The sequence below is a fragment of the Oratosquilla oratoria genome, chromosome 40 (assembly GCF_046742065.1).
Source record: "Oratosquilla oratoria isolate Oo_2021 chromosome 40, ASM4674206v1, whole genome shotgun sequence".
NCBI classification, from domain to species: domain Eukaryota; kingdom Metazoa; phylum Arthropoda; class Malacostraca; order Stomatopoda; family Squillidae; genus Oratosquilla; species Oratosquilla oratoria.
Window position 1 is genome coordinate 25,273,572 of NC_134816.1, and position 25,867 is coordinate 25,299,438.

General features: G+C 40.6%; 1 protein-coding gene across 1 annotated transcript; it reads right to left on the reverse strand.

The window, feature by feature from the left end:
• LOC143020686 (retinoblastoma-like protein 1) lies at window positions 1–25,867 on the reverse strand. Its single transcript, XM_076177311.1, has 17 exons — window positions 25,633–25,867; window positions 19,837–19,979; window positions 19,335–19,600; window positions 18,972–19,097; window positions 18,200–18,366; window positions 17,858–18,106; window positions 17,505–17,686; window positions 16,490–16,700; window positions 16,215–16,319; window positions 14,904–15,014; window positions 14,595–14,799; window positions 12,219–12,433; window positions 11,912–12,073; window positions 10,609–10,921; window positions 10,336–10,493; window positions 8,429–8,605; window positions 1–1,216 (listed from the first exon to the last, which is right to left on the reverse strand). The coding sequence occupies exons 1-17, from the start codon at window positions 25,765–25,767 to the stop codon at window positions 947–949; spliced, it is 3,195 nt and encodes a 1,064-aa protein (XP_076033426.1). The 5' UTR covers window positions 25,768–25,867; the 3' UTR covers window positions 1–946.

The following is a 25,867-nucleotide window of genomic DNA, read 5'->3' on the forward strand; positions in this document are numbered from 1 at the left end:
ATATAACAAGTCTCACTTTATTTAAATTACTTTACTGTACCAGTAAAAATCTTAATTTGTTCTGGAGAAATTATTTTGTATATAAAGCATTTCCATGATGGACCACAGCTTTACTTAACAAGGCTTTGTAAATTAGTACTGGTAGAACAGTTGCTTCAATATTCCACTTTCATTATCCAAATGAAAATACTATACAACTGAGTCATAAATTCGAAATAAAAACTTACAACTGATCAGTTATTAATTAAAACTTTTAAGTTGCAACGATAAACCTTACGTTATTTTATAAGCAAAAGAAATAAAACCCTACATCTCTCTACACAGGAGTCCTCAAAATTCTGATCGAGGAAGGAACCAGCCTCTTAGGAAGACTAATTCAACCTCCCAATATATATTTCCAATTCTTTACATATTGCCTCTTCTTCAATTTTTTTTTATATTCTTTTTCTATAATGGGAAACAGTTCTCTCCTACACACCCTTACAACCAAAGTTCTTTGGTTACTTTTAGACGGAAATCGGTGCACAGAAACAGACCAGGCTGCAAGTAGTAATTCGACTTGCCTAAAATTTAAATTAGCCCAATTGTAACATTTCATTATAGCTACAAATAGCAAAGCCTCGTCTTGTACAAAGCATGACCCACAACAGCGTAGAACCCACAAACCTAGCCCAGCCTGCTTCCTAGCCTGTCTTTACGCTGCCTTTACAGGCATCTAATGCCATACAGGCAAGAACTATCTTCAAGTTCTGATAAAAAGCACTTGAACATTTTTAAAGTGCATGGAGCTATAGCAAAATAAGGTATGAAGTATTAAGGCATTAATCAAATAATTTGAATACCTTCTGCACTGATTTGATAGCAACCAGAATCTACTTCATCCTCCTCGTACTATAGCTTGCATATACAATGCCCGCATAAGTCTGTTAAAAGTTACGTAACTTCCTTAGAAGTCATCTGGATGTGATTGAGCTGTGTCTGCATCATGACCATTGGTGTGGGGCAGTCCATCTTGAGCACCAGAAGAGTCTTGTCCACTTGTCGAATCAGGTGTGGGCGTTGCCGAAAGCTGGTCACCCAAAACTCCCTGTATCCGACGAGCAACTCCTCCAACGTGTCTTTTCATGTCTGGTTCTCCCAGGCCATCTACATCGCCCATGAGACGCTTGCCACTCACACCTTGCATTTTGAGCATATTATTTATCACACGTAAGTCCTGAAATGAAAAGGTGAAAAAAATAACTCGGCAAGTCAATTTCTTCCCCATACAGTTTTCTATATTAAGTATAATTTGGCAACTGCAAACTGTTTACTTTGGTGCACTATGGGACAGTTACATTATGGGACCAATGACTAGTACCTGTTAGTGATGGTCCTTCACAATTAATGGCAGTAATATAAAAAACTTAACTCCCCTCAATCTTCAGCAGCATTTCCCAAACTTTTCCGCCCCTAGCACCCCCTGTAGTCAGGTCCAAACAGTCCAGCACCCCCTAATAACTAATATCTTATTACTAGACTGACGACGGAAAACATATGCATTGCTTCCCAGCATCCCTGGTTGGGAAACACCGATCTGGAGACACAGGCCATGAGGTAGCACTCAAGTATCAAGACAGGACCCAAGACCCCTAAAAAAAACTGCTCCTCTCACTACTTTCAGGTGGTGAGAGAAACTCTCTACTAATATAACACATCCATCCAAAGATTTTCAAATCTTGAAGAGGATCCAAGGAAATCCACTGTGGGACCTGGTCTCTAATCAAAATTGATACAACAATTCTTGTTTACTCAAATAACCACCAACAGACAAACTTGTTTTAAAAGTAAAAGCATTCTCTACCTCTCTTAGAAGGGGCAAGAAGCTAGTATACAGATAGATAAAAATCTCCATTACTAGCAAAGAAACAAAGAAAAGTCTTGCTTCAGTTGGATATGATGCTCTATAATCTACTCCATGGTTAGGCCTGCAATGATGTAGTGAGAGGTATTAGAGATACGAAGTGAGCTTTTGTTTATTGATTTATGACTCATTCATTCTCATCACTCATTCTTGCAAACCGTTCGTACTTCCTTGTCGAGCACTGTACACACACACACTATGAAAGGCTTTTTTACCCCCTTTCATGGGAGGTAGCTAAAAACAAAGGCATAGAAACCACTCCCACCCATTCCATCCTCTACATACTCCACTCCCCTCTACCCTCTTCCTTCCCTCTTATCTTGGTACCTCCTGGATGATGGGTCATCCCTGCATCTTGTCCACTGCCCTTGGTCAGAACCCTTCTCCATTCACCCCTATCTTCTGACCTCTCCTGTCCTTCCTCAACAGGCATTCCCCTCTTTCCCAATGCCCCTTTTACTCCACACATCCATCTCATCCTTGGTTGTCCCCTCATGTTCACTACTTCCACCTCTGCCTTCCACTCCTCTATATACAGTAGTATAAGGGAATGAAGAGTGCCATGGGAAATGGTATTTGGGTATGATCACGAAAAGACTATATGAGGGAGTGATTGCCCATGGCACTGTAGATGAAGTGTTTAGGAAGTATAATTAGGGTTGGAGAGATGAACAGTGCAAGTGATGTATAGTGAGGATATAAAGAGATTTGGCCTATGTAATGAACAAATGAAGATAAACTATCAAAAAACTGGATAATTGTCGCTCCCTAGACTGTATGGCTGAGCAGTCCTGTTTCCCTGGTTTTCCCCAGGTTTTCCCCTCGAAACCTTAATAGTGTATATTGTATTGTTGGTGTGTGTGAATGTGTACAATGCAGTCTTCTATAATGTCTTGACATCCAGGACAGTTGTGTGTAATGTGATGATCCAGCCTCTTGTGGTAGCTTAGAAGGGCTGGATGGTAACTATTGCAGTCTGGCCAGGAGGACTTCACAGGGGAGAGGGTTCACAGGGATTGATATCAGGGGGTCTTGCATGCAGCAGTGTATTGTCATTCAATTTGTTGATGGAGCAGTGATGTGAATATGGATATGCTTCTGGAGGCTGGTGGTTGTGGAAAGAGAAGAGAGTATTTGGGTGTTGTTTTGATGTTTCTTGGCATGGGTAGGTGTTCCGCTATGTAATGTAGAGAGTATGCTGTGTTTGTGGTGGATGTGGCAAGTGTTTGTGCTTCTCATGTCAAGGATCCTTGACTTTGAAGTGTATTAATTCTAGGTATGCATTTAGTTCTTATGTTTTTGTGTTGTTTGAATGAGATGGATGTATTGTAAGGTGTGCCAAGAATCTTGGGTGTATGTATGTGTATTGTTGATATAGAGGCATGATATGTATTTGTGTTCCACTGTTGAATTGGCAAAAAGTGTAGCAGTAGATTTGGTTGGGGCTATTTTTAGTCCATCTGGGTCATAATCAGGTATTGAGTGTATTGAGGTACGATTGTAGTATTTCTCCCTTCTTTGCGTTACAGTGTGTGCTTGTGATTGTTATGTTATATGTATAAGAAATTTGTATTTCTGAGGTGATGGGTGTGGTTATATTGTGCATGTATAGGAACTGTGGGTTTAGGACAGGTAGGGGTTGTGTGGAACAGATTTTTGTGGTAAGGCAAATATGTGAGAGCTTTAGGAAAAGGTAAAGCTGTTTTTTTTTTTTGGCCTTTATGGAATTGGAAAAGGCTGATGACACGGTAGACAGGAAGATGCTGTGGGAGGTATTGCAGATATATGGGATAGGAGGAAAGCTGTTAAAAGCATTATAGATTTTACAAGAGTAGTAGAACCTATGTTAGAATCAGAAATGGAGAGAGTGAATGTTTTGAGGTCAAGGTAGGATTTTGCTAGGGATGTGTTATGTCACCTTGGCTGTTCAATTTATACATGGATGGGGCAGTGTGAGAGGTGAATGCAAGGGTAATGGGCCAGGAATTGGAGAGGGTTCAAGAAAATTGAGAAAAGTGGGAGATAAGCCAGTTGTTGTTTCCTGAGGACACTGCTTGTGGCAGGATCAGGGGAGGGATTAAGGAAGTTAGTGACAGTTTGGGAAGTTGTGCAAAAGAAGGGAGTTGAGGATAAATCTGGGTAATAGTAAGTTGATGAGATGTACAAGGGAAGAATGTGGCAGTAAATTGGAATTGAGTATTAACGGGGAGAGACTGGAGAAAGTGGTTAGTTATAGTTACTTAGATGCAAATGTGGCGGGAAAGGGAGGAATGGGGGGTAGATTGTAGATTGAGAGAAGCAAGTAAATGTATTGGGGGATTAATTAGTGTAATGAGATAGACATTTGGGAATGGATGTCTAGGGGAGATTCTATGCGGAAGTAATTGTGCCAACAGCACTGTATGGGGCAGAAACATGGTACATAAAACAGAAAAAGAGGAGGCATTTGAATGTGTTTGAGATGAGGTGCCTGAGAAGTATGATAGGGATCACTAGACTGGGTAGAGTGAGAAACGAGGAGGCGAGGGTGAGAATGGGGGTGGAAAGGGAGTTGGGAGATAGGTTGGATGAACGAGTATTGGGATGGTTTGGGCACATGGAAAGAACGAGTGAAGAAAGATTAGTAAAAGAGGTTGATGAAAGAGTATTGGAATGGTTCGGTCACATGGAAAGAATAAGAGAAGAAAGATTACTAAAAGGTGTCGAAGGAGTGAACATCAGGGGGCAACCAAGGACGAGATAGATGGATGGGGTAAAAGGGGCATTGGGAAAGAGGGGAATGTCTGTTGAGGAAGGAAGTAAGGAAGAATGATTGTGATGCATGGGAATGGGTGGGGTGTGATGGAGTATTTGTGGATGATAATTTGACACAGCCCAAAGGGATTTCTCCCGATCTTTTTTTCTGCAAGAGGGGATGAAGAGGGGGGGGGGATCACTGATTAAATGAAGCAGCTTTGCTGTGGATGTGCTGTGTCTTGCTGTACTGCAGGGATGACCCATCATCTGGGAGGGGCCAAGATAGGAAGGAGGGTGATTGGAAGAGGAGTGTGTGGGGATGGAATGGGTGGAAATAGTTTATATGCCTTTATGTTATGGCTACCTCCCATGTAAGGGGGAAAAATGTTAGTATATGTAAGATTGTGATGGGGAATGGTATTGAAAGCTTTTCTGATGTGTTATGACAAGTGTTCTAAGTGGGGTTTGTCTAAATTTATGCCATCAAAAAAATTTATGTGAAGTTTATCAGAAGAGTGTATTTTGAGTGTAGTGGTCTAAATATGTGTTGTGATTCAGCAGTGGGGGGTTTGTGGTGTGAGAAGTTGTAGTATGAGGCATTCTCTGATGTTTGGAGGGGGTGCAGAGAAGTGTGATGCTGGAACTATTGGGTCTTTGTTGGATTTGGGGGTGGTGATGATTTTCCAATGGTTCCAGATGTCTGGTATAGAGTAGTGTGAATAACTGGTTTGCAATGTGTGTGTGTGTGTGTGTGTGTATACCATGTGGTCCAATGTGTTTTAGATGGATGTCGTTTAAAGTGTCACAGGCTGAGGTTATGGATTATATGTTTCATCTGGCTGTCTATGAAAGTGTGTTATCTGGGTCTGTGTCATTAGGGCAATTGATGAAATGGCTTGGCTGTGCAAATTGAATTACAAGTGTTTGATTATTGTCAGAGGGGAAATTGACGGGGTTATTGCTGTGTGAAAGTGTGTTGTGTTACTGTTAGAAAGAGTAATACTGTTGAGTGTCTTGTACAGTTTTCTGTTGTTTGTTTCATGATTAAGTGTATTGATATATGCATGCCCAATCACACCCCACTTTTTTGTGTGTTGGTGTTTGTGTTCATGCTTGTATTGGTGTATGTTCTGAAAGATAGATGTGGCGGTGACAAGTCCACAGCTGTTGCAGCCAGTCTGGTTGTGTCAGATGTTTGTGTCGTAGTTTTGTTTCTTGTGCAATGGCACCAATTATGTTGTTTGATGAAGTGTTTGTGCCATCAATGTTATGTTGCGAGATGATGTATGTTCTGTATGTGTTTTAGGTTGCTGTATTGGGTTGGTGCTGGTGGGGAAGGATTAGGAAATGGGCAAAAGGAGGAAGAGGAGCGTTTGGGAACATAGGTGTGGGAGAAAGTGTGGGGCTGTGGATAAGGATATCGGTGGTGGGATGGTGGGGGCAAATGGAACAAGTCCCGATGTTTGTGTATTGTTTTATGTCAACAAGTGTAGTGCAAGTAAGGTGGACCAAGTTTTTGCATGAGTTGCACTGAACTGAGCCCTTTGTATTCTTGGGATGATGGGTTTGGAGTATGTTGGACAAGTGTAGGAGAAGGGGGATGATTGCCGGAGAATCATCCCTCAGTGCAGAAAAAATGTAAAGGTGCATTGTTGTAAAAAAGGGTTGTGATACTCGCCCAGATAATCAAAGGAGCTCTCAGGGATCGGTGCATGCCTGAGAGCCAGTGGCTGGTTGACCCCTAACTCTTGGGGTCGGGGTAGTGTCATGACAAAGATGCTGCCACACCAGGACCAGACTGGATAGTTGAAGTGGATGAATGGGGTATGAAAGTGGCATAAGGTACTGAAGGATTTGTTCAACAAGAAAGAATGGGGCAAAAGTTTGTAGTAAGTGCATAGGTTATTGTATTGTATTGTATTGGAGACTCGCCAGTTGTGGTTGCCAGGCCCTGATGTGGTACAGGGTTTTGCTGTACTTGTTTCTGACTAAGGAACAGGGATGACCACATGAAGAGTGAAGATGGTATGGGGAAGTTTTAGTGGAAGAGGACTTCGTGAGATCATTGCACGTAAAGGCCACCCATCAAAGTATTAGAGGTACGAAGTGAGCTTTTGTTTATTGATTTGACTCGTTCATTCTCGCTAACCGTTCATACTTCCTTGTCGAGCACTGTATGTATTTTAGTGTTGTCCGCAAAAAACTTACTAACCTCACTACTGATCCCACTGTCCAAGTTATAATAAAAAAAATAAGAGACCCATAACAGAGCCTGAGGAACTCTACTAGAAACACACCCCTGCCACCTGGATTTCACACCATTTATAGTGACCGGCTGCTTTGTCACTGATTCAAGCTCTAATTCATTCTAACACTTTTCCTCCTATGCTATGGGCTTTGATTTTATTTAGTCATCTCAAGTGGGGCACCTTGTCAAACACATTGCTAAAGTCAAGGTAAATAACAACTATTATCTGATGCCTTCTATAAGATAAGAGTACCCTTGGAGAAACTATGCTGTGAGTCATGAATCAAATTATGTCTCTCGATGCGTTCTCAGAAAATATTATTATTGATTCAAGCATTTTACCCATAATTGATGTCAATCTGATTGGCCTTTTTGAAAACAGGAACGTTTGCCTGCCCCCAAGCAATAGGCACAAAACCAGTGCCTATTGCTGATATTCAATAGTCTACTTTTATCCTCATTGAAAATTGGATCAGTCAAGTATTTTATCTAACCTCTCAGTAAACAGAAAATATTTGTTAAATGCCCAACTCATTTTTCCTCCGATTCTATCATGACATGTAGTTTTTAGTTGTGCTTATCCTTTCCTTATTTTTTCTGTACAGCTGAAAGAAGCCCTTTGGGTTGGATCTGGCTTGCCTGGCAACCTTTCATATCATACTGCATGTGTTCTGTTTCCCAGTCTTGCCATATCATTATATTTGGACCTAAGGTGTTTCCCCATTTCTTTTATTCTTGCATAAAGTTCTCTTTTCTTTCCAATCTCATATTTCAGCCTGTCCATCATCCATTTGGGAGTATTACTATTCTTCCGTATTGACTTAAGGGGAACAAATCTATTTTGTGCATTTAGAATTAAGGCTGTTTGGTTACTATAAATTTCATCCAAATTGCTGAACGGGCTGTTGACCTTGTGCTTGTAAGTGACCTGATTCAAGGTCTGACTCCGTGACCCGACTCCTGACCACACTAATGACATCCAGACTGACCATGTATCACAGCATCACTGACCATGTATCACCAAATTATTTAAATACTGTCTCATCAAAATTGGTTCTACTGAAGTTCAATACATTTGTACTATCTAATTCTTCCTAAATAATATTAAATCTTATGTCTTCATGCTTGCTAGAGCCTTGACTATTTCCCACTATTACATCACTCATGTGTTCATTTTTTCATACGTACACATACCAAAGGCTTTTCCCCCCTTACACAGGGTGTAGCAAAAAAGAAAAAGGCATAGAAACCACTCCCACCCATTCCATTCCCCACATATTAAATCTTGTGTCTTCATGTTTGCTAGAGCCTAGACTATCACCCACTTTTACGTCTCTCATTAGGTGCTCATTATTAGTTAAAAGTAAGTCCAGAGTATTCTCTCCCCTCATAGGATCACATCTAAGAAATTTTGCGTTTCCTGATCATCTAAAATTTCCCACTCAATGTTTCTATAATTAAAATCTCCCATGATCACAATGTCTTTGCTCTATCACTTTTTTTTTTATCAGTATACATAATCTGTGCAATTCTTAAATTACCTTTGCTGGACTTCGGTTGAATACATAGGGAAGAGGTTTCCGAGGAGATAGTGCAGTACTGCCCTTCATTGGGCTAAGAGAGTTAATATAGACTGGATGGGCATTAGAAATACGGCGCCGTGGAGACAATGGAGTGTGACGCACAACTGGTAGTGGTGACAATGGAGGAAGATCACCCTGCAAAACAAGATAGACAAATTATTACTCTTTAAGATTATTATCAGTTTATTTTACAGCATATGGAAAGGAATTATTCTCCTTGTAATTGAAGGGGTTAGGAGAGTCAAAGTATACACCCACCCTTCACCAACCAATGCCACACCCATTTTTTTGTCGTTTCTATCTAAGCTCCAAGGCTAAGGCCAGGGCAATGGATGAGATGCAGGGATGACCCTTCATCCATGTGGAGCCAGGACGAGAGGGAGGGAGGGGGAATGGAATGAGTGGGTACACGAGGATGCTGGCATCGGCATCTTGATTATACATATTTTTTGTACTTGTACACAAGCTACCCCGGATTCTGTGAATTGGTTTGTTCACATTTTCTGTGTTTATTATTACTCAGAGTAAAACGGAATGAGCAGTGTGATTCATGGTACATATGGCAACCAATGCTGCACACAAGAATTTGACTCGTAATGAAGTGGCTAAATACTGTATTTGCTATCATCAACTCCCTAGATATCTCCACTACCATCTCTCCATACGATATTTCCCTGGCATTCCACACTTCCTGACCACTCCCTATATTGGTTTGTACCCTACCCTAGTATCGAAATCTCTCAATATCACTACATTTACATTTCTCCCTAAATCCTCTATGCACTCATTTAAATCTGTTCAAAAAGCCTCCCCCTTCTTCTACACTCTTCTCACTACTAGGGCCTATAACCACTTACAAAGACACACACACCCCTTCCCAGTTTTACTTTCATCCACATTAACCTTGAAGAAACCTTCCACTCCACCACATCCTTAACCCATCTCTTCACTTACTAGTATAGCCACCCTTCTTTCCCTCGTTCTCTCACTCCTGACACCCTCCCAACTTCACTCCCAAACTTAAACTCACCCCTCCCTTCTGACTTTTTATATATCGCTTGTCTCATCCCTTTTACTCTCATCTGTACCACATCCCTGGCTACCCTCCCCTGTAAGGGGTAAAAAGCCTTTGGTAAATGTATGTACCACACCCATGCACATTAAAAGTCCCAAACCTTAGGGTTCAGGTTGGAAAACTCCCTGACCCACCCACCCATCCCCCTTTTTCTTTCTTTCTTTTTTCTATATCCCCTTTGGGGCTACAGAGAGAAGGATGCCTAGTTCTATCCCCGTCCTATTTGTCACCTGTTATGACTCAAGTGGGAACACACTGGCAGTATTCTCTCTCTCCTACCACAAGGTTTGACAAAAAAGGAAATGAATATTCAGAGAAGTGGTATAAGACAATATTAAGAGTGGGGGAACAGCATAACAATGGGACAGTTACAGTATAATTAAGTAGCATAATTTCTCTATGAATAGATATTTCCTCTATCACAGACAAAATGATGTGAAGCTTTGGTCTGTAGAGGCACCCCATATAGACCCTAAAGTATCAGCATTTAACCCCACAACATACACCCAATACTCCAGACAGGGAATGCCTTTTCCAAGTCATATAAAAAGTTGACAGAAGCCCAACCTAAAAGGTAACCAAACTTAACTTTATTTAAGAATTCCATTTGAAATCCTAACCATGAAAGGACTTTCCCACCTCAAGTACCTCCCAACCTCAATATCTATTCTGAACTGGCCGCAAAAGATCAAACCAGTACTACCCACAACCTCTGCAGAGGAGGGTAATTCTAAAATAAACCTATCTTTCCCTTATCTTTGTACAAAATATGACCAGCTTGAAGACATACCTCTTGTGCTGTTCTAAATCTAAGTGCAAAGGCTTTAAGCTTTTGCACATAAACTTGATTATAAAACTTGATGAGATCACCGCGTTCCTCCAACTCAAAGCTCGTGGAGGTTCCTGTCATCTTGCTGGGTGTGGCAGGTAAGGTATTGCTGGCTGGACCTTCAAAAGAAAGAAAAATGAGCAAAAACCATTTTCTCCGATAATTTTGTTGCTCTTGGAATTCACTGCAAGAATAATATATAGAATTCACTTAAAATCCTTAGCTCTCACTAACCAGCAGCCTGATCCTGACAGTGTGAAGATGAATCTCTCGAGATTAGAACACTTCTGTAGACATGTGAAGCTGCTTGGGGCTGGTTTCTGTAATGCTTCATGATCTCTTGGAAGATTTTATCATTCTGTGTCACTTTACACATGATATAAATGGCACACATAATCATCTGGTCCATATGACGGTCCCTCATTAATTCTGTGTAGTGAATGATGGAATGCTCAAAGCAAGTCCAGATTTTTCTGCGCAATTCTTTGTCTGTGACGTCAAGACGTTCACATAGATCTCGTAGTCTCATGTTTGCAAGGGTGTAGAACTGTTGAAAAAATAATAACAAATAAAACAATACAAAACATACATACATACATACATACATGTACCAAAGGCTTTTCCCCCCTTACAAGGGAGGTAGGCAAAAAACAAAGGCATAAAAACCATTACATCCCCAATATACTCCACTCCCCTCCACCCTCTCTCTTATCTTGGCACCTCCTGGATGACGGGTCATCCCTGCATCTTGTCCACTGCCTTGGGTCAGAGGCAGTGTCGCAAGACCCAGCATATCCACAGCAAGGCTGCTTCATTAAATTGGCGACTGCCCCTCTCCGTCCCCTCATACAGAAAAGGAGAAAATGGGGAGAAATCCCTTCAGGCCGCATCAAAGTTTTCTCACACATACTACCTCACCCCCCATCCCCCCACCCATTCCACCTCATGCATCACATCATCATCCATATACAACCATTTCCCATTCACCCCTGTCTTCTGTCCTCTCCCATCTTTCCTCAACAGATATTCCCCTCTTCCACAAAACAAAACGTCATACACAAATCAAATATCCATAAACAACCATTCTCTCCCCACACCTATTTCCTGCCTTCTCACTTTCTTACTCAACAGACATTCCCCTCTTGCCTTTCACCACATCCAATCTCATCAGTCTACAAATTGTTTTGATACATTTGGCTACACTTGCACGGCATGATTCACATTCAACGAGAAGACACCTTATAAACTATAAAACCGAATTCCGAATAAAATCAAACCAGTCCAGAAATTAGCCATAGAAATTTCTACCATACGAGAAGCAAGAACCCACTGGCATGACAAATCATATCACTAACACTAAACAACACCTGGTCTGACCATAGAACAAACTGCCCTAAACACAGATGCCACACAAGACACCAACCACTATCTTACACTGCCCCACCTATCAATACCTACAGTGGACATTGCAATATATCTCCCTTAAACAACTTCTGGGCAAACCTTGTTCTCACAACGAAAATGTCGGTATATTTACCTTCCGGAAGAATATTGCAAGAGAACCATTTCTACGTGGCTTTTCTTTCTTTTTCTCTGTAGCACTTCCACTGTCTTCACTAATCGGTCCTGTGTTGGAAGATTCAACCACCTCCTGTGCTGCATTTTGTAGTTGGCACAAGACTGTATCGCTTTCATTCATCTGTAACAAGCCAACAATTGCATTGTTACAAAATGCCAATTGTTGGATTTTGATAATAATGAAGCAGCAAGTCTTTAACAAGTTTTCTTTGAAAGCACATCATTGAAATACAGAGGAAGTAAACAAATAATGAATGAGCACGTACAAGCTTTGGAGATTTCGGTGCAGACTGAGAACCTGGTGTAAGATTTGATGGAACCAGACGAGTCTGTAACGTTTGTGGCCGTGACACAGTTGATACAGAGGGCGTGCCTGGAGTGCTAGAAGATGTTGTAGTGGGGAACAAATTCTTTTTTGTTAAAGATTGACCTAATGGGGACTGGAAACGTTCTACGGTGGAGATCGGCGACTGTTGATTATCTGTAAAAAGAAGAAAAAAAATGTATATATATATACATACATATACCAAAGGCTATTTCCCCCCCTTACACGAGGGTAGCCAAAAAGAAAAAGGGACAGAAATCCCTCCCACCCATATATATATGGTTAAAGAAAATATGGAAAAATGGGAGATAAGCCATTACTTGTTTGCTGACGACACATTGCTTGCAGCAGGATTAGAGGAGGAATTAAGGAAGTGACGGAGTCTGGGAAGGTGTGCACAAGAAGGAAGTTGAAGAGAAATGTGAGTAAAAGTAAGGTGATGAGATGTACAAGGGGAGAGAGTGACAGCAGACTGGAAGTGAGTATTAAGGGATACTTGGGGGCAAATGTTGTGGGAAAGGGATGAGTGGAGGTGGAGGTAGAATGTAGACTCGAGAGAAGCAAGCAATGACTTTGGAGAATTAAGAAGTGCAATGAGAAAAAGATATTTGGGAATGGATGCTAAGAGGAGATTGTATGAGAGGGCGATTGTGCCAACAACACTGTATGGGGCAGAGACATGGAACATAAGAGAGGAAGAGAGAAAGAGAAAGTTAAAATATGTTTGAGATGAAATGCCTGAGATAGGGTTGATGAAAGAGTATTGGGATAGTTTGGACATGTGGAAAGAATAAGATTAGTAAAAGTGGTGTGGAAGGCAGAGGTGGAGTGAAGATAAAGGGCTGACCAAGGACAAGATATGTGGAAGGGGTAAGTGGGCATTGGGAAAGAGGGGAATATCTGACAAGAAAGGGAGACGACAGAAGATAGGGGTGAGTGGAGAATGGTTGTGTATGGATGCTGCTGCGATGCAATGGGTGAATATTTTGATGCAGCCCAAAGGGATTTCTCCCAGCCTTCTCTTTTTTCTACTTGAGGCCCTCACTTGTAAGGGTGGTTATAAGCCCTTGGTACATGTATGTATATATGACTAGCAAAGAGAGGAACATGAGGTGGATGGGATAAATTTAAGGGAATAACCAAGAATGGGATGGGTGGATGGATAGATGGCTTGCTGGTGGCCTTGATTACAATGGGAATGTCAGTTGAGCAAATAGAGGGGAAGAGATACGTGTGAGTAGAGAACTGTGAATGGGACAGAAATTGATGCAGCTTGTAAGATTCCTGCACTGTATTTTCTTGAGTGGATTGGGGGGAGGGCTAACATATAATGAAACGGTGGAAGTGCCATGCCTTGCTACATTGCTTCTAAACTGAATGATGGGCAGGGGACAAAGATGACTCTTCATCTAAAGGAGCTCACACAGATGGGATGGATTTGTCATGGTGGGTATATGCCTTGGCTAGGTCACCCCTGCCTTATAATGATAAAATATCTTTTGGTATACATATGCATGTGTATGATCAATTACCCTTTTGCCATTAGAAAGGGGTAAAGACTCAAAGGCTACTTCATTGCCCAACAATGATCTTAAACCCCTGTAAAACAAAGTGAACCTTTTATCAGACACTGAAAGAAAGCAAGTGATTCACCCTCAATCAAAAACATCATGCCTCAAGTTTTGAAACAGCCTTATCATTTCCATTATACGAGTGGCCAAGTCAAAGCCATACAAGGCTTAATGCTGTGAGGCAGCTTTCATAGTAAAATGTTCCTTGAGGTGAAGCCCCAAGGGGTTGGGGGTTCACTACTCCCTGACCCTGGCTAAGACCTTTATCAATTTTGAATGCATTTCCTCCATATTTCACAAGTTGAGCTGTGATAACACAAGTCCCAAACTAACATAACACACAAGTCTGATTCTCTTCCATGGAAAGATCTATGAGAGGCACCAAGAACTCTTGCCAACCATTGTAGAGATGTTGGTTTCCAATTATAGAAAGTTGGGCCAATGATATCTACACTTGTACTAAAATGCCAATTCACCAATCCATCTCAGTCCCTCATGGATAGCCCCCACTACTGTGCAACCAATACATAGCACCTAACCTTCACTACAATACACTCATTCCTTTCAGACAATAAGACAAAACCTCTCCATTGAAACTTATAGGCAAAACAAATAGTGTGGCTCTTATTAGCAGAAACTGGTCCAATGGACAGACCGGGATGCATAAAATCCAGCACTTTTTAATGAAGAGCTCCAGTTGCAATGACATTCAACATGAAAACAACCTCCCAAGGAATGAAACTTACAACTTGGTGTAGATCTATCACTGACTAGGCATTTCGATGCGGGAGACATGCGGCAAGCAGGGGTTGCCGGGTTCATATCAGACTCCAGCTGATCTGAAAAATTGACGTCTTGGCAGGGAGGTACTCCCTGATTATCTTTCTTGAAACTATGCCACAATGAAGAGTTCCCTCTCCAGGCCAGGGAATCCAATATCTGTTCCTCAATCTAAGATGAAATAAATCACAATTAACATTGGCAAGTCCACATATTCTTAAAAAGGTAATAAACCATATAAAAATAAAATTCAAGAGCACCATAACATTACTTACCCCTTTAAGATGCTTGACAGGCTCTCTAGATAACTGGTTATCTGACTGTTTTTCAGATCGTATCACAGGCTCAATTATTCTTATGAAGTGATAGGGATCCACCTTTCCAACCTATAATATGAAATGGTAGGTTAAAATTTTTCTCAACACAACATACAAGATCTCAAGCCCACAGATCCATCACACAATTGCATCCCACAAAATCAAACAAGAAATGCACACATGCATTATCCCTCTCAAATATTCCAAAACTCATCCCTCTGTGTTTCACAACTGTGTAAAACCAATACAGTGAGACCTCTCATTCACGGACGTTAATTAGCTGCGTTTGTGGTGTTTTTGGTGCTGTTGTCTAGTGCATGCAATCACTATGCCACCCAAAAACCACTCCAAATCAACGGCTTATTCATATCAACAGACACTGTTACCCCCCTTTTAGTCCGTTAATGAGAGGTAGTACTGTACTTGTATACTAATTGATAAATGCTGTGATGTGTGCGGGAGGAGTGGGTGTATGAAAAATAAATTGACGCAACTCAAAGGGATCTCTCCCATCTTCTCCATTTCTGCATGAGGGGACGGAGAGGGGGTTGCTGATTTAATGAAGCAGGCTTGCTGTGGATGAGCTGTGTCTTGCAGCACTGCTCCTGACCCAGAGGAGTGGGTGAGATGCAGGGATGACCCGTCACCCAGGAGCAGCCAAAAAAAAGTGGGAGGGAAGGGGGTGGATGGGGGAAGTGTGTGAGGATGGAATGGGTGAGAATTTTTTTTATGCCTTTGTTTTTTGGCTACCTCCCTTGTAAGGGGGAAGAAGCCTTTGGTATATGTGTGTACTCTTGCCCCAATACAAACTTGTGTCACAATCCTGTCTTTTCATGTCACATCCAGTACTAATATGAGAAGCACGGTGAGGCAGAGAATGAGGGTGGACAGAGGTGTCACATGGAGCAGATCAAAGAATGCTCAGATGGTATGGACATGTAGATAGGTGAAGAGAGTGACTTGCAAAGAGTACATGGAAAGCAGAACTGGATGTCATGAACTGAAAAGGAAGACAAAATAATGTAGAGGGATGGGGGGAAATGGAGCACTGGATGCACGAGGAACATCTGTTGGGCAAGGACGAGAATGCAAAGGACGGGAGTGAATGAGTGGTTGTAAACAGATGAAAATATTGAAGTCTTACTCTATCCTCCCACTTACTTTTATCCACATTTAACTTAAATTTTCTCCTATTGCATACCTTCCCAAACTACATCACTAGCCTTACTATACTCAAAAGAAAAAGCAATCTATCAAGAAAAACCATACCTGTAAGGACCATGGAAATCGTCTTGGATCATTATAGGACTTAAGAACTATTTCTAAGCAACATGTGAAGAGAGTTCTGTGAAACAGTTCTTCCTTACATATGGCCTGGAACAAAAGCAGAAAGATTAAATTAAGCTGCATGCTTTTTTTCAACAATGTATAGTGACATTATAGCATAACATGAAATAACATTACAAGATTTTAATCAAGTGTTACCAGAAGAATCATAAAAGCAGCACAGTTTGTCTACCCCACCTCTCTTGTACTAATCTTACCTCTAAATCTACTCCTCTTTTCTTCTCGTCTACTAGTATGTGTTCTAGAAAAGTATAATACAACATTTGCCCCATCTGTAGCCTCATACGAGCAAACTTCATACTTGGGCCCGTGAAATCTTCCGTTGCTTTTGTATACAACTGACAGAAGTCTTCACTGAGCTCAGCAATTAAATTTTGGATTTGTTCTTTGGGATTAGTCTTCAAAGCACTGCAAGAAAGGACTGTATTGGCAAGAGGACAAATATAGTATCAATAACATAGTCTACAAATTCTTCAATTACCATCAATGAGAGTGGAGGATAGATGTAGAAAGAGGAAAAGGACAAAAGGTAGGGAGGTGCTTAGAGTGAACTCTTTAAATGAGAAGGAAAAGAAGGAGTATAAGAAGCTGAGAGAGGAGTGGGAGGGAGTGAAGGATAGTGTAGAACTAGGAATGGAGGAGGAATGGGTATGGTTCAAGGAGGAAGTCACAAAGTGTGCAAAGATGGTGTGTGGAACAAGAAGGACAGGAGGAAATAGAAGGAAGGGTAGTGAGTGGTGGGATGAGGAAACAAAGAAGGTTGTAGAAGAGAAGAAGCAAGCTTTCACAGATTGGTTACAAAATAGGACAAGGGAGTCACATGAGAGGTATAAAGAGAAGAGAAGTAAAGCACAAGGTAAAGGAGGCAAAGAGGAGAGCAGATGTGAGATGGGGTAAGAGTATGACAAAAATTTGAAAGTAATAAAAAGACGTTTTGGATAGATATTAAGAGAGGAACAGGAGGCGAATCAAGTAGAGAAGAAAAGGTAAAAGGTGCAGATGGTGAGATGATAATGGAAGAGAAGGCATTAAGAGGAAGATGGGGAGAGTATTTTAGGGAGTTTCTAAATGTGAAGGGAAAGATAATTGCAGTGGGAAGTGCTAAGAAAATGACCGTGATGAGTGAGGAAAATGGAGGAGAAATAAAGATGAAGTGAAGGCAGTTGTTGGTATATGTATGCACTATCAATGCCCAATATAAACATAACTCACTTGAACATATTGAGGAGTTCATCACTGGGATTGTTCTTTCTACCAGCCAGGAGAGCATAGAGCATTCGAAGACCCGTGGTGACGACTGACAAGGGGGTGTTACCGCTCAAAGGACGGTCTATGGTTAATCGTCTACCAGTGATTGGGGTTTGTTGAACCAAATGATGATCACCATCAAAAGACTGTAAAGTAAACACTCCGTAGTACATTTGATAACACTATTTACGTTCGGAATCACTCATGTTGATCCAAATAATGATCACCATCCAAAGACTGTAAACACTCCATTGTACATTTGATAACACTATTTGTAGAATCACTCATGCCACCTCATGTTCAGAGCATCAACATACTTGTCCTAGATTTCTACGAGCTTGTCTTGGATTTCCAAGCTCTACGGGTGAATCAAAATGAGCAGAAGTGTGAGTCTGTGTCGGAGAGGGTCCTCCTCTTGTTACGTCATCTTCATTCAAAAACATCCGTTCGTCAAATTCCCCAAAACTGAGAAGATATTCTTCGTAGGCATTTCGTACTTCTTTCACGTTATGGTCAAAATTTGTTTGTTCTATGAGGCCTGTACCCTCTGCTCCCCCTTTAAGAATCTGAAATATTAATTTAATTTGAAATATCATAGTATCAAATAAAGTTGAAAAATAAAATAAAATTAAAACAAGAAACTAGCTCAAATTACAAACCTTCTTCTCGATGAGATCACGTATGTTTGGCTTCCAATAATACTCTCTAACAACTTTAGTATCCACCAGGACACCCTCAAACTTTTCACACATGTAATCCATCACAGACGGAAGCTCGGAACTGAGATCAGAAGAACTATCACTCTCTAATAGGCCACTTGGCACACCTTAAAAAAAAGAAAACAACTGGCTTTAAATCAGCTCCAATTTTTGGAAAAAGTGTAAATGTGTATGAGATGAAATAGTGTGAAACAAGGTGGAGGAAATGGCAGATAGGGTTGATGAAAGAGCATTGGGGTGTTTTGGATAAACAGAAAGAACAAGAGAATAAAGTTTAATAATAAAAAAAAATTAAAAAAAAGGTGTGGAAGGTAGAGGTGGATAGAGTGAACATGCGGGGATGACCAAAGTTGAGATGGATGGTTGGAGTGAAAGAGGCTTTGAGTAAGGAAGGAAGAGGGCAGGAGATAGAGGTGAGTGGAGGATGGCCATGTATAGACGATACTGTGATGTACAGAAGGTATGGGGAGGGGGTTAGGTGCGAATATTTTTACAAAACCCGAAGGCATTTCTCTCCATTCTCGATTAGTCAATACGAGGGGACAGAGGGTGGGATCGCCAATTTAGTTAAGCGGCCTTGCTGTGGATGTTCTGTTTTGCTGTCATCCATGAGGAGCTAAGATAAGAGGAGGGGGGGGGGGCAGAGGAAGAGGAGAATTTTTTTTTTGTTTTTCCAAAAAGATCACATTAATGACTGAAATGAGACACATACCTGGGCAGTCTTTATTGAGAAGTTCCTTCCGATTGGAAAGAATGACATTGGCAAATATTAGATCGATAGAAGCTAGAAGAAGACAGTAGCAACTAACCAAATCTTGTGGAATACTTGGGTATTTCCCTGCAAGAAAGGTAAACATTAAAGAACAAATAATATCTAAACTATACAAATTCATATTAATACACATAAATGGAGGCAATCCTTCCAACTGCCATTCCCTGCAGGTTTAATTGTAGTAAATGAAAGGATTATGTGGACAAGATCTTAATTAATATCAATCAGGTTTATCTTTAAACTTGTCATTTTCTAAACAAAATAAAAACTAGAAAAGCTCACTGACAGGAGAAGGAATAGTACCTTTAATTAAAATGTACAAAGTCCAACAGAAATGAAAGAGCTCTGTGGCATTACAAGGAGGTCTTCTCTGTTTTCTGGATTTGGGTTGTCGAGGAAGGTCATCTGCTGGATCACAGAATATGTCCAGGAATATTGGTTTGTACTTCTTAAAGATGTTGTTGGAGACGGCAAAGTTTCGCTCCAATAGCTCTACCCGTTGACAAAAGGCTTCATCAAAGTGAGACATTGCAAGCCAACACTTCATCTTTTGAATAAATTCTGTTAATCTGCAAGACCAAATTCATTATCTATTACTCCAGAGTATTTATACTTTTTAGTAAGACGAGAGGGAAATAAGGAACATGGGAGTGAAATGGCTACCTCACTTGTATGGGGGAAAGAAGCCATTAGCATAGAGATAGATTATACCCATTACAATTAGTTGTAGTTTCACACCAACATTTCATTTCACAATTTTTCTGCAACTCACTACTATAAAAAGGCATCATTACTTAATACTTACGGTAGACTACAATGTCGCAACATACGAGTGAGGGAGACACAGTTACCCTGTATCATGTTGCCAGGCCTTCCACCTACTGTTGGTACTGACCGCCGTCTGCATGCAGCATATAATGAACATACAAGCCATGGTAATGGATCCCCCTGTTGGGAAAAGGTTTTATGTATAAATGTTATAACATAAGGACCTCTTAATTATCTTATATTGGATTTTTGTTTTGATACTCCCTCATACATATATATACACATTATACACACAAAATATATATATAATCCTACGAAACTTGTGAAAATATTAGCACCCAAAAACTGACGCCTAGAGACTGCACAGGTGCACAAGCACACGGCTGCAAACAGGTGCATGTAAATCTACAAATGGGTATTCAAAGGATTCAAATCCAATGAAATATATGGGTTGTAATCAATGTAACCTATCGCCCCCCCCAATATCATTTTATGTGCCTCTACACACAAGACACCAGCCCAATGTTTCTTACTACAACAATCTGCAAGGGAACAAAAGATTTTTGCAAGTTGCTGTGAAGCTACAGTTGTCCAATTAGAGAAACAACAAAATGTGACAGGCTGATTGCTATCCAACATGTGCAGTGGTTCCTACATACATTTCAATGTTTCCTTGCATCCCATTTGGGAAACCACACCTAGATTTACACATACACTTTTGTCGTGTGCAGCATGATGTTTTGGATACTGCACTCTCAGGAAACAACTACATATAAGGCAGGTTCTTGCAATGAACTTTTTTTCACATGGGGATGACTTTGGTTTCTGAGTGTAATATTCTATGGGAGTTCATCCAGCTGTTTTTTGCAATTCATACAGCATGGTTTCCCATGTTTGTTGTCTTGATTACTGGGAACATTATAATGGGAGTGAAGTTTTATTTGTATACTATGATTAATGCTTGTTATAGACATGTTTTTAGTTGTCCCTGTAAAAGTATTTATTTACATATAATTAGTATTATGGCCTTCTGGAGCATATCAGCACCTCCCATAACCAATTATGAACAACTAACAGTAATTCTCAAAATATAAACTTCAATACAAGAACGAGCACCTGCATAAAATTGTCCTGTAAAATAGATGTCAGGTTCTGATCTTCAAACTTGTCAATATTTTCACTTCCATCTTGAGGTACAGCCCCAAGAAGCTGATATTGTCTTCAGACTGAGCCAATGACATCTGAACTGACCACATTTCCTCCACCTTTTTACAGAACTGACAATCACAGGATTTTTCTAGCTATCACTACTTCAAACCTGGGACATAGTAAGTCCCAAACTATGACATCTCTCCCCTGTTTTTTTACATCTTTTGTTCTACAGTTCACGTTTCACATCCATTTGTTCACGTCCACACGCAGCCCTAAACACTCTCCACTTCCCCAGCCACTCACCTTTAACATCCACTCCCAACCTGCCACCACACTTCCACTTTATACATCTCATCACCTTACTTTATCCACATGTACTCTTTTCACATACCTTTTTCAAACTCATCTGATCCTGCATCTGCTCAGAAGCACCTAGTTAGTGTCACAAACAATTGGTTCATCTCTCACACCCCTCGCAACTTCAGCCTCTTGCATTTACCTCCCTAACCACCCATCCATTAATATAGTGTTTCCCAACCCCGGGGTAAATTACCCCAGCGGGGTAATGGACCCATATTTTTTGGGGTAATGGATGTTCTGTGTGAGAAGAGGCAGCCTGACCAAGTCAGTTTAACTCTCTCCAATTACATATACATGTTGATATACATAAGTGATAAAGTTTGCATCTGTGTTGGATCCTTAAATATATACAGCCAATAACGGTCTATATAGCCCATGCAATTCATCAGGTGACAGAAAAAAAATATATATATATTACCGGGTATATGTTCAATGGGGGTAATTGATAACTGCGAAATCGAATTTTGGGGTAATCATTTCAAAAAGGTTGGGAAACACTGCATTAATACATTAAACATCAACCATGACACCCTACATTCATCCAATATAATTCATTGATAATAAATATCCCAGTTTCAATGACTGGAAACTTGCAGCCCCATCAGGGCTACTAATGGTACACCAGCCCTCCTATGAACCTCCCTGGGAATAAATTAACTCATCTGCGTTGGGAAAACCTTGCATGTCCCTGGTTCCAAACTCTCCTTGGGTGATAGAGTAAAGGAAATCTAGTTACAGTGGATGGATTTCCCAAGCCTAGACTTGTTAAAGTGTCAGGGTCCGTCCACCTTCAGATAAGGGCAAATGTGTGGGTTTTGATGATTAGCAGAGATAATTCTCTGACATTTAATTCATTGGATCTCCACGTGCAGGTATCCATCATCAGAACCACTTGAAGATGTAATCTGGTAAAGAACAACTTGGAAATATAAATCCAATATAACAACAACCTAAACACAGCAGTTGCTCAATGACATCTGAAAAGTACCAGTACCAGGAACAATGTACTGTTATGGGAGAGGAGAGTAACTACAGCTAACAATCCTACAGGAAACATAGGAAAGAAACTCACCAACATTTATCATATAAAACTATCAGAGCTGCGTGTGTATGTGAGAGCATATGCACATTCCAGCTAATCTAAGGTAATCCAGACATATTTCACACCAGCAGCATAATGTGCAAAATACAACAAACAAGAATGATAAATTTCAATATTCCCAACAAATTTATTAGCAAAAACTGGATTGGCAACAAATTCTACTTGCGAAGTTAATGTGCTGCAGTATGGCAGGGGAAATCATAAAAGCAAAGACTACTGAAACTGCAGGAAACAGCTGAGAGGAACTGGAATATCCTCGTATCCTTGATCACTTAAAACATCAGGGGGAACCCAAAAAATCAAATAAGGTGAAACTATCTGACCTACTGAGAGACGTAGCAAGACAACAATGACTGCTGATGTTTACTAACTGGAAGCCCTATTCTGAACAGATATTTGTGGAACATTACCATGTTGTAGTAATAATGGAACTGCCACCAAACATTAGCTCTCCTTATGTGAAAAGTGGAGATAAAGATATATTGGGCATAGATGAACAAGTGCCCTACAGTAAGCACTCCAGAATTGGGACATCATGCCCTATGCCCATTCTGATGATGAGAACGAGACAACCCCCAAAAACAATGGTTCAAATATGTCTGGAAAATTGGTGTGCCTGAGGTAGGTACAGGCTAGACTGATGATGTCACAGTCTTGAGTAGATCAGTCACCACTGGCCTTTGTATTGGACAGATGTGTTTTGCTCTTCTCTGCAAATCACGTTTTTCTTCCTTACCCCTTTTGCACTATTGGAATCACATGAAGAATTGTCACCCCAGACTTTGACAGGGTGACAATTCTTCACATGGGCCATCCTGTGTTTATAATTCTTTGGTTGTACAAGTGGATGACAATAAGCATAACCCTCATTTAACCAAACCTATTGTGTTCTTCATGTGACCCCACTATTGTGTTCATCATTGAACAATAGGATTGAAAAAGAATACAAGTAAGGTCCAACTGGCAAGCACTGCAGCCCTTGGAGAGGAATCAAAGTTTAACAGAAATTTCAAGCATCACCAGCATTTCACAGCATTATGTGCAGAGGTGGCCAGAGCTCCCAAGAAAAATGCCAGGAGTCTTAAGACTACACCTAAGGGCCTTGAAGGTCCTGCAGTGTAAAGTTGATAGGGAATCTCACATTTCTTCTAAAAAAAATTAGAAAACAAGAACCCTCCACTGATGGCCAATGTGTCTCCGAGTACTGTGCAATGTTACCTTCATGACGAACTTGGGTATAAATACTGCGCACCCCAAAGAAAATTTATTACTACAGCCAGGCACAATAAACTTGCTGCCACCCTTCAAAACATCTGGCTAACTTCTCTCCATCCTGTGGTTGTGCTTTAGCATAGAGTAATAGCACTGTGCAAGGTACCATAGTATCATGGCATGCCCTGACCAGCAGTGACGTTTCCCGTACAAGGACCCTTTGTTACAGCGGACACGCCTTCCCTTGCATGTTGCATGCAAACTCATCCATCCTCTAAAAACTCGTCCCTTCCGGTCCCTGTTGCCTCAGGTATTGCTTATAGAATAAGGGGCACTACACCAAACACTCAAGTTGGAGAGTACCCAAAATGAAGTCTACTCTTGTTCTGTGGTGCACGAATGTGACGTGACGGGGTTTGAAAATTATGTGCGCTAATTCTGATGCTGCTGACTGTATGGGCCTGCATCCCCTGCCATTACAATTCTTGGAACTACACCACTGTGGGAGATAGTACATCTTACTAATCCATCAAATGACAAATACAAACCACAAAACAAAGGTGGTAATAAGGCAGATTTTTAATTAAATTACCCCACCCACCCTCGGAAAGATACAGCTTTAATGGGCTAGTAGGGTATTAAAGTTGGAAGATGAATTGAAACCGTAACTGGTAACGCGGAAAAGAAATGAGTCACGCCATTCGTAGTGGACAAGTTAGGTTAGGTAATGGCATGAAACTGCTACCAAAGATGTTGCCTCACATGTTAAACTACATCTCAGTTTAGTTTGAAACCCCCAACTCCACAAACATCCAGTCAAAACAATCAGTGCAAACTACCCATGCATTACAAACCCAATTACAGTTCATAAAATGCTGCCAAATTAGCATAGTAAAATTCCTCAATATTATTCCAGTATCAAGCAAACATTTCTCAGTTCTTTGTTTTTTTATTTCAAAGATCTATTTTCTTTATGGAATGGTTAGGTTTGACAACAGTTGGATGCACTCCAAAGGGATTTTTCGGTCCTCTTTTTCTCCACAACTGGTCACCAATTAATGAAGTGGCCTTGCTGCATTGCTTTTGTCCCAGGGCACTGGGAGGGGTAGAGGGGTGATGTCACCCACAAGGACCTAAAATGAGAGGGGGGAAAGGGGCGGAAAGGATGGGAGTGGATTGGGGCCTTTTGGCTTGGCTACCTCCCTAACAAGAGGGAAAAACCCCTTCACAGAAAGGTCTGACAATGTAAATTTCATGTTAAATAGTCGCATTTGTGCAATTCTGGAATCTAACTCCCTCGCAATACTTTTTCATATCCTTCCAGATATTTGCAAAATAATGAAATATGCAGGAATGCCTAAAAATAACACTATTAACTGTTTTCATGAGTAATGAAGAGCTTATATCATGCATTTGTGCTTGCCTCTTTAAGAAACTAGTTAATACAAAATACAGCATATAGTTACAGTACACATTAATAACAGCTACAATAACATTTAAGTCAATGTATTAATCAAATTAATTTCTCCAAAACATCTTCCTACATTCAAAACCGGGTTAATATTTCATATCATAACCCTTTTAGCATTGGCTAATAGAACTTGATTCATGGATTAAAAAAACTGGTGCCAAGACATTGATGCCAGCCAGATGTAATGGGTACTCCATCATCAAATTCACCCCCACCCACATTAGTTTCTCGTAGTCAATTCCAAATAGTTTTTTTTTAAATATGCTACCGTTCTACTAATTGTTCAGAATTATCTACATCTACACTGTCAAATAAGCAGTATCCACACTGCCAAAACGGTTGTCTAAATTTTTGTGCACGTACAGGATCCTCCTGGTAAAAATATACACTTTTGGTATATGACAGGATTTTTATTTTCAGCTTTTCCAGGCACAACGTACTTATTGTGTGAATATATTGAATTTCCTTATGATGATGCTGGAGGAACTACAATTACTCCGCGAACAAGTGCATTGGCTACAACATTCAATACTTACCTCTAACGTGTATTTCAACTGAACACTTTCATAGTTGCTATATGCCTCGTCTGCAGTAATTTGGTCTAAGTTCAGATCAAGTGAAAGGTCTTGAAACCTTCGTCTTATTCCGGTTTGGGTTTCTGTTTCACTCATGTTGAAGCTATCACAATTTAGTCATAGACACTCCAACTCCTAAGGAGTGTGGCTACTTGAATGAGCTCTGGGTTGGCGTGTGGCGGGAAACCACGACCGA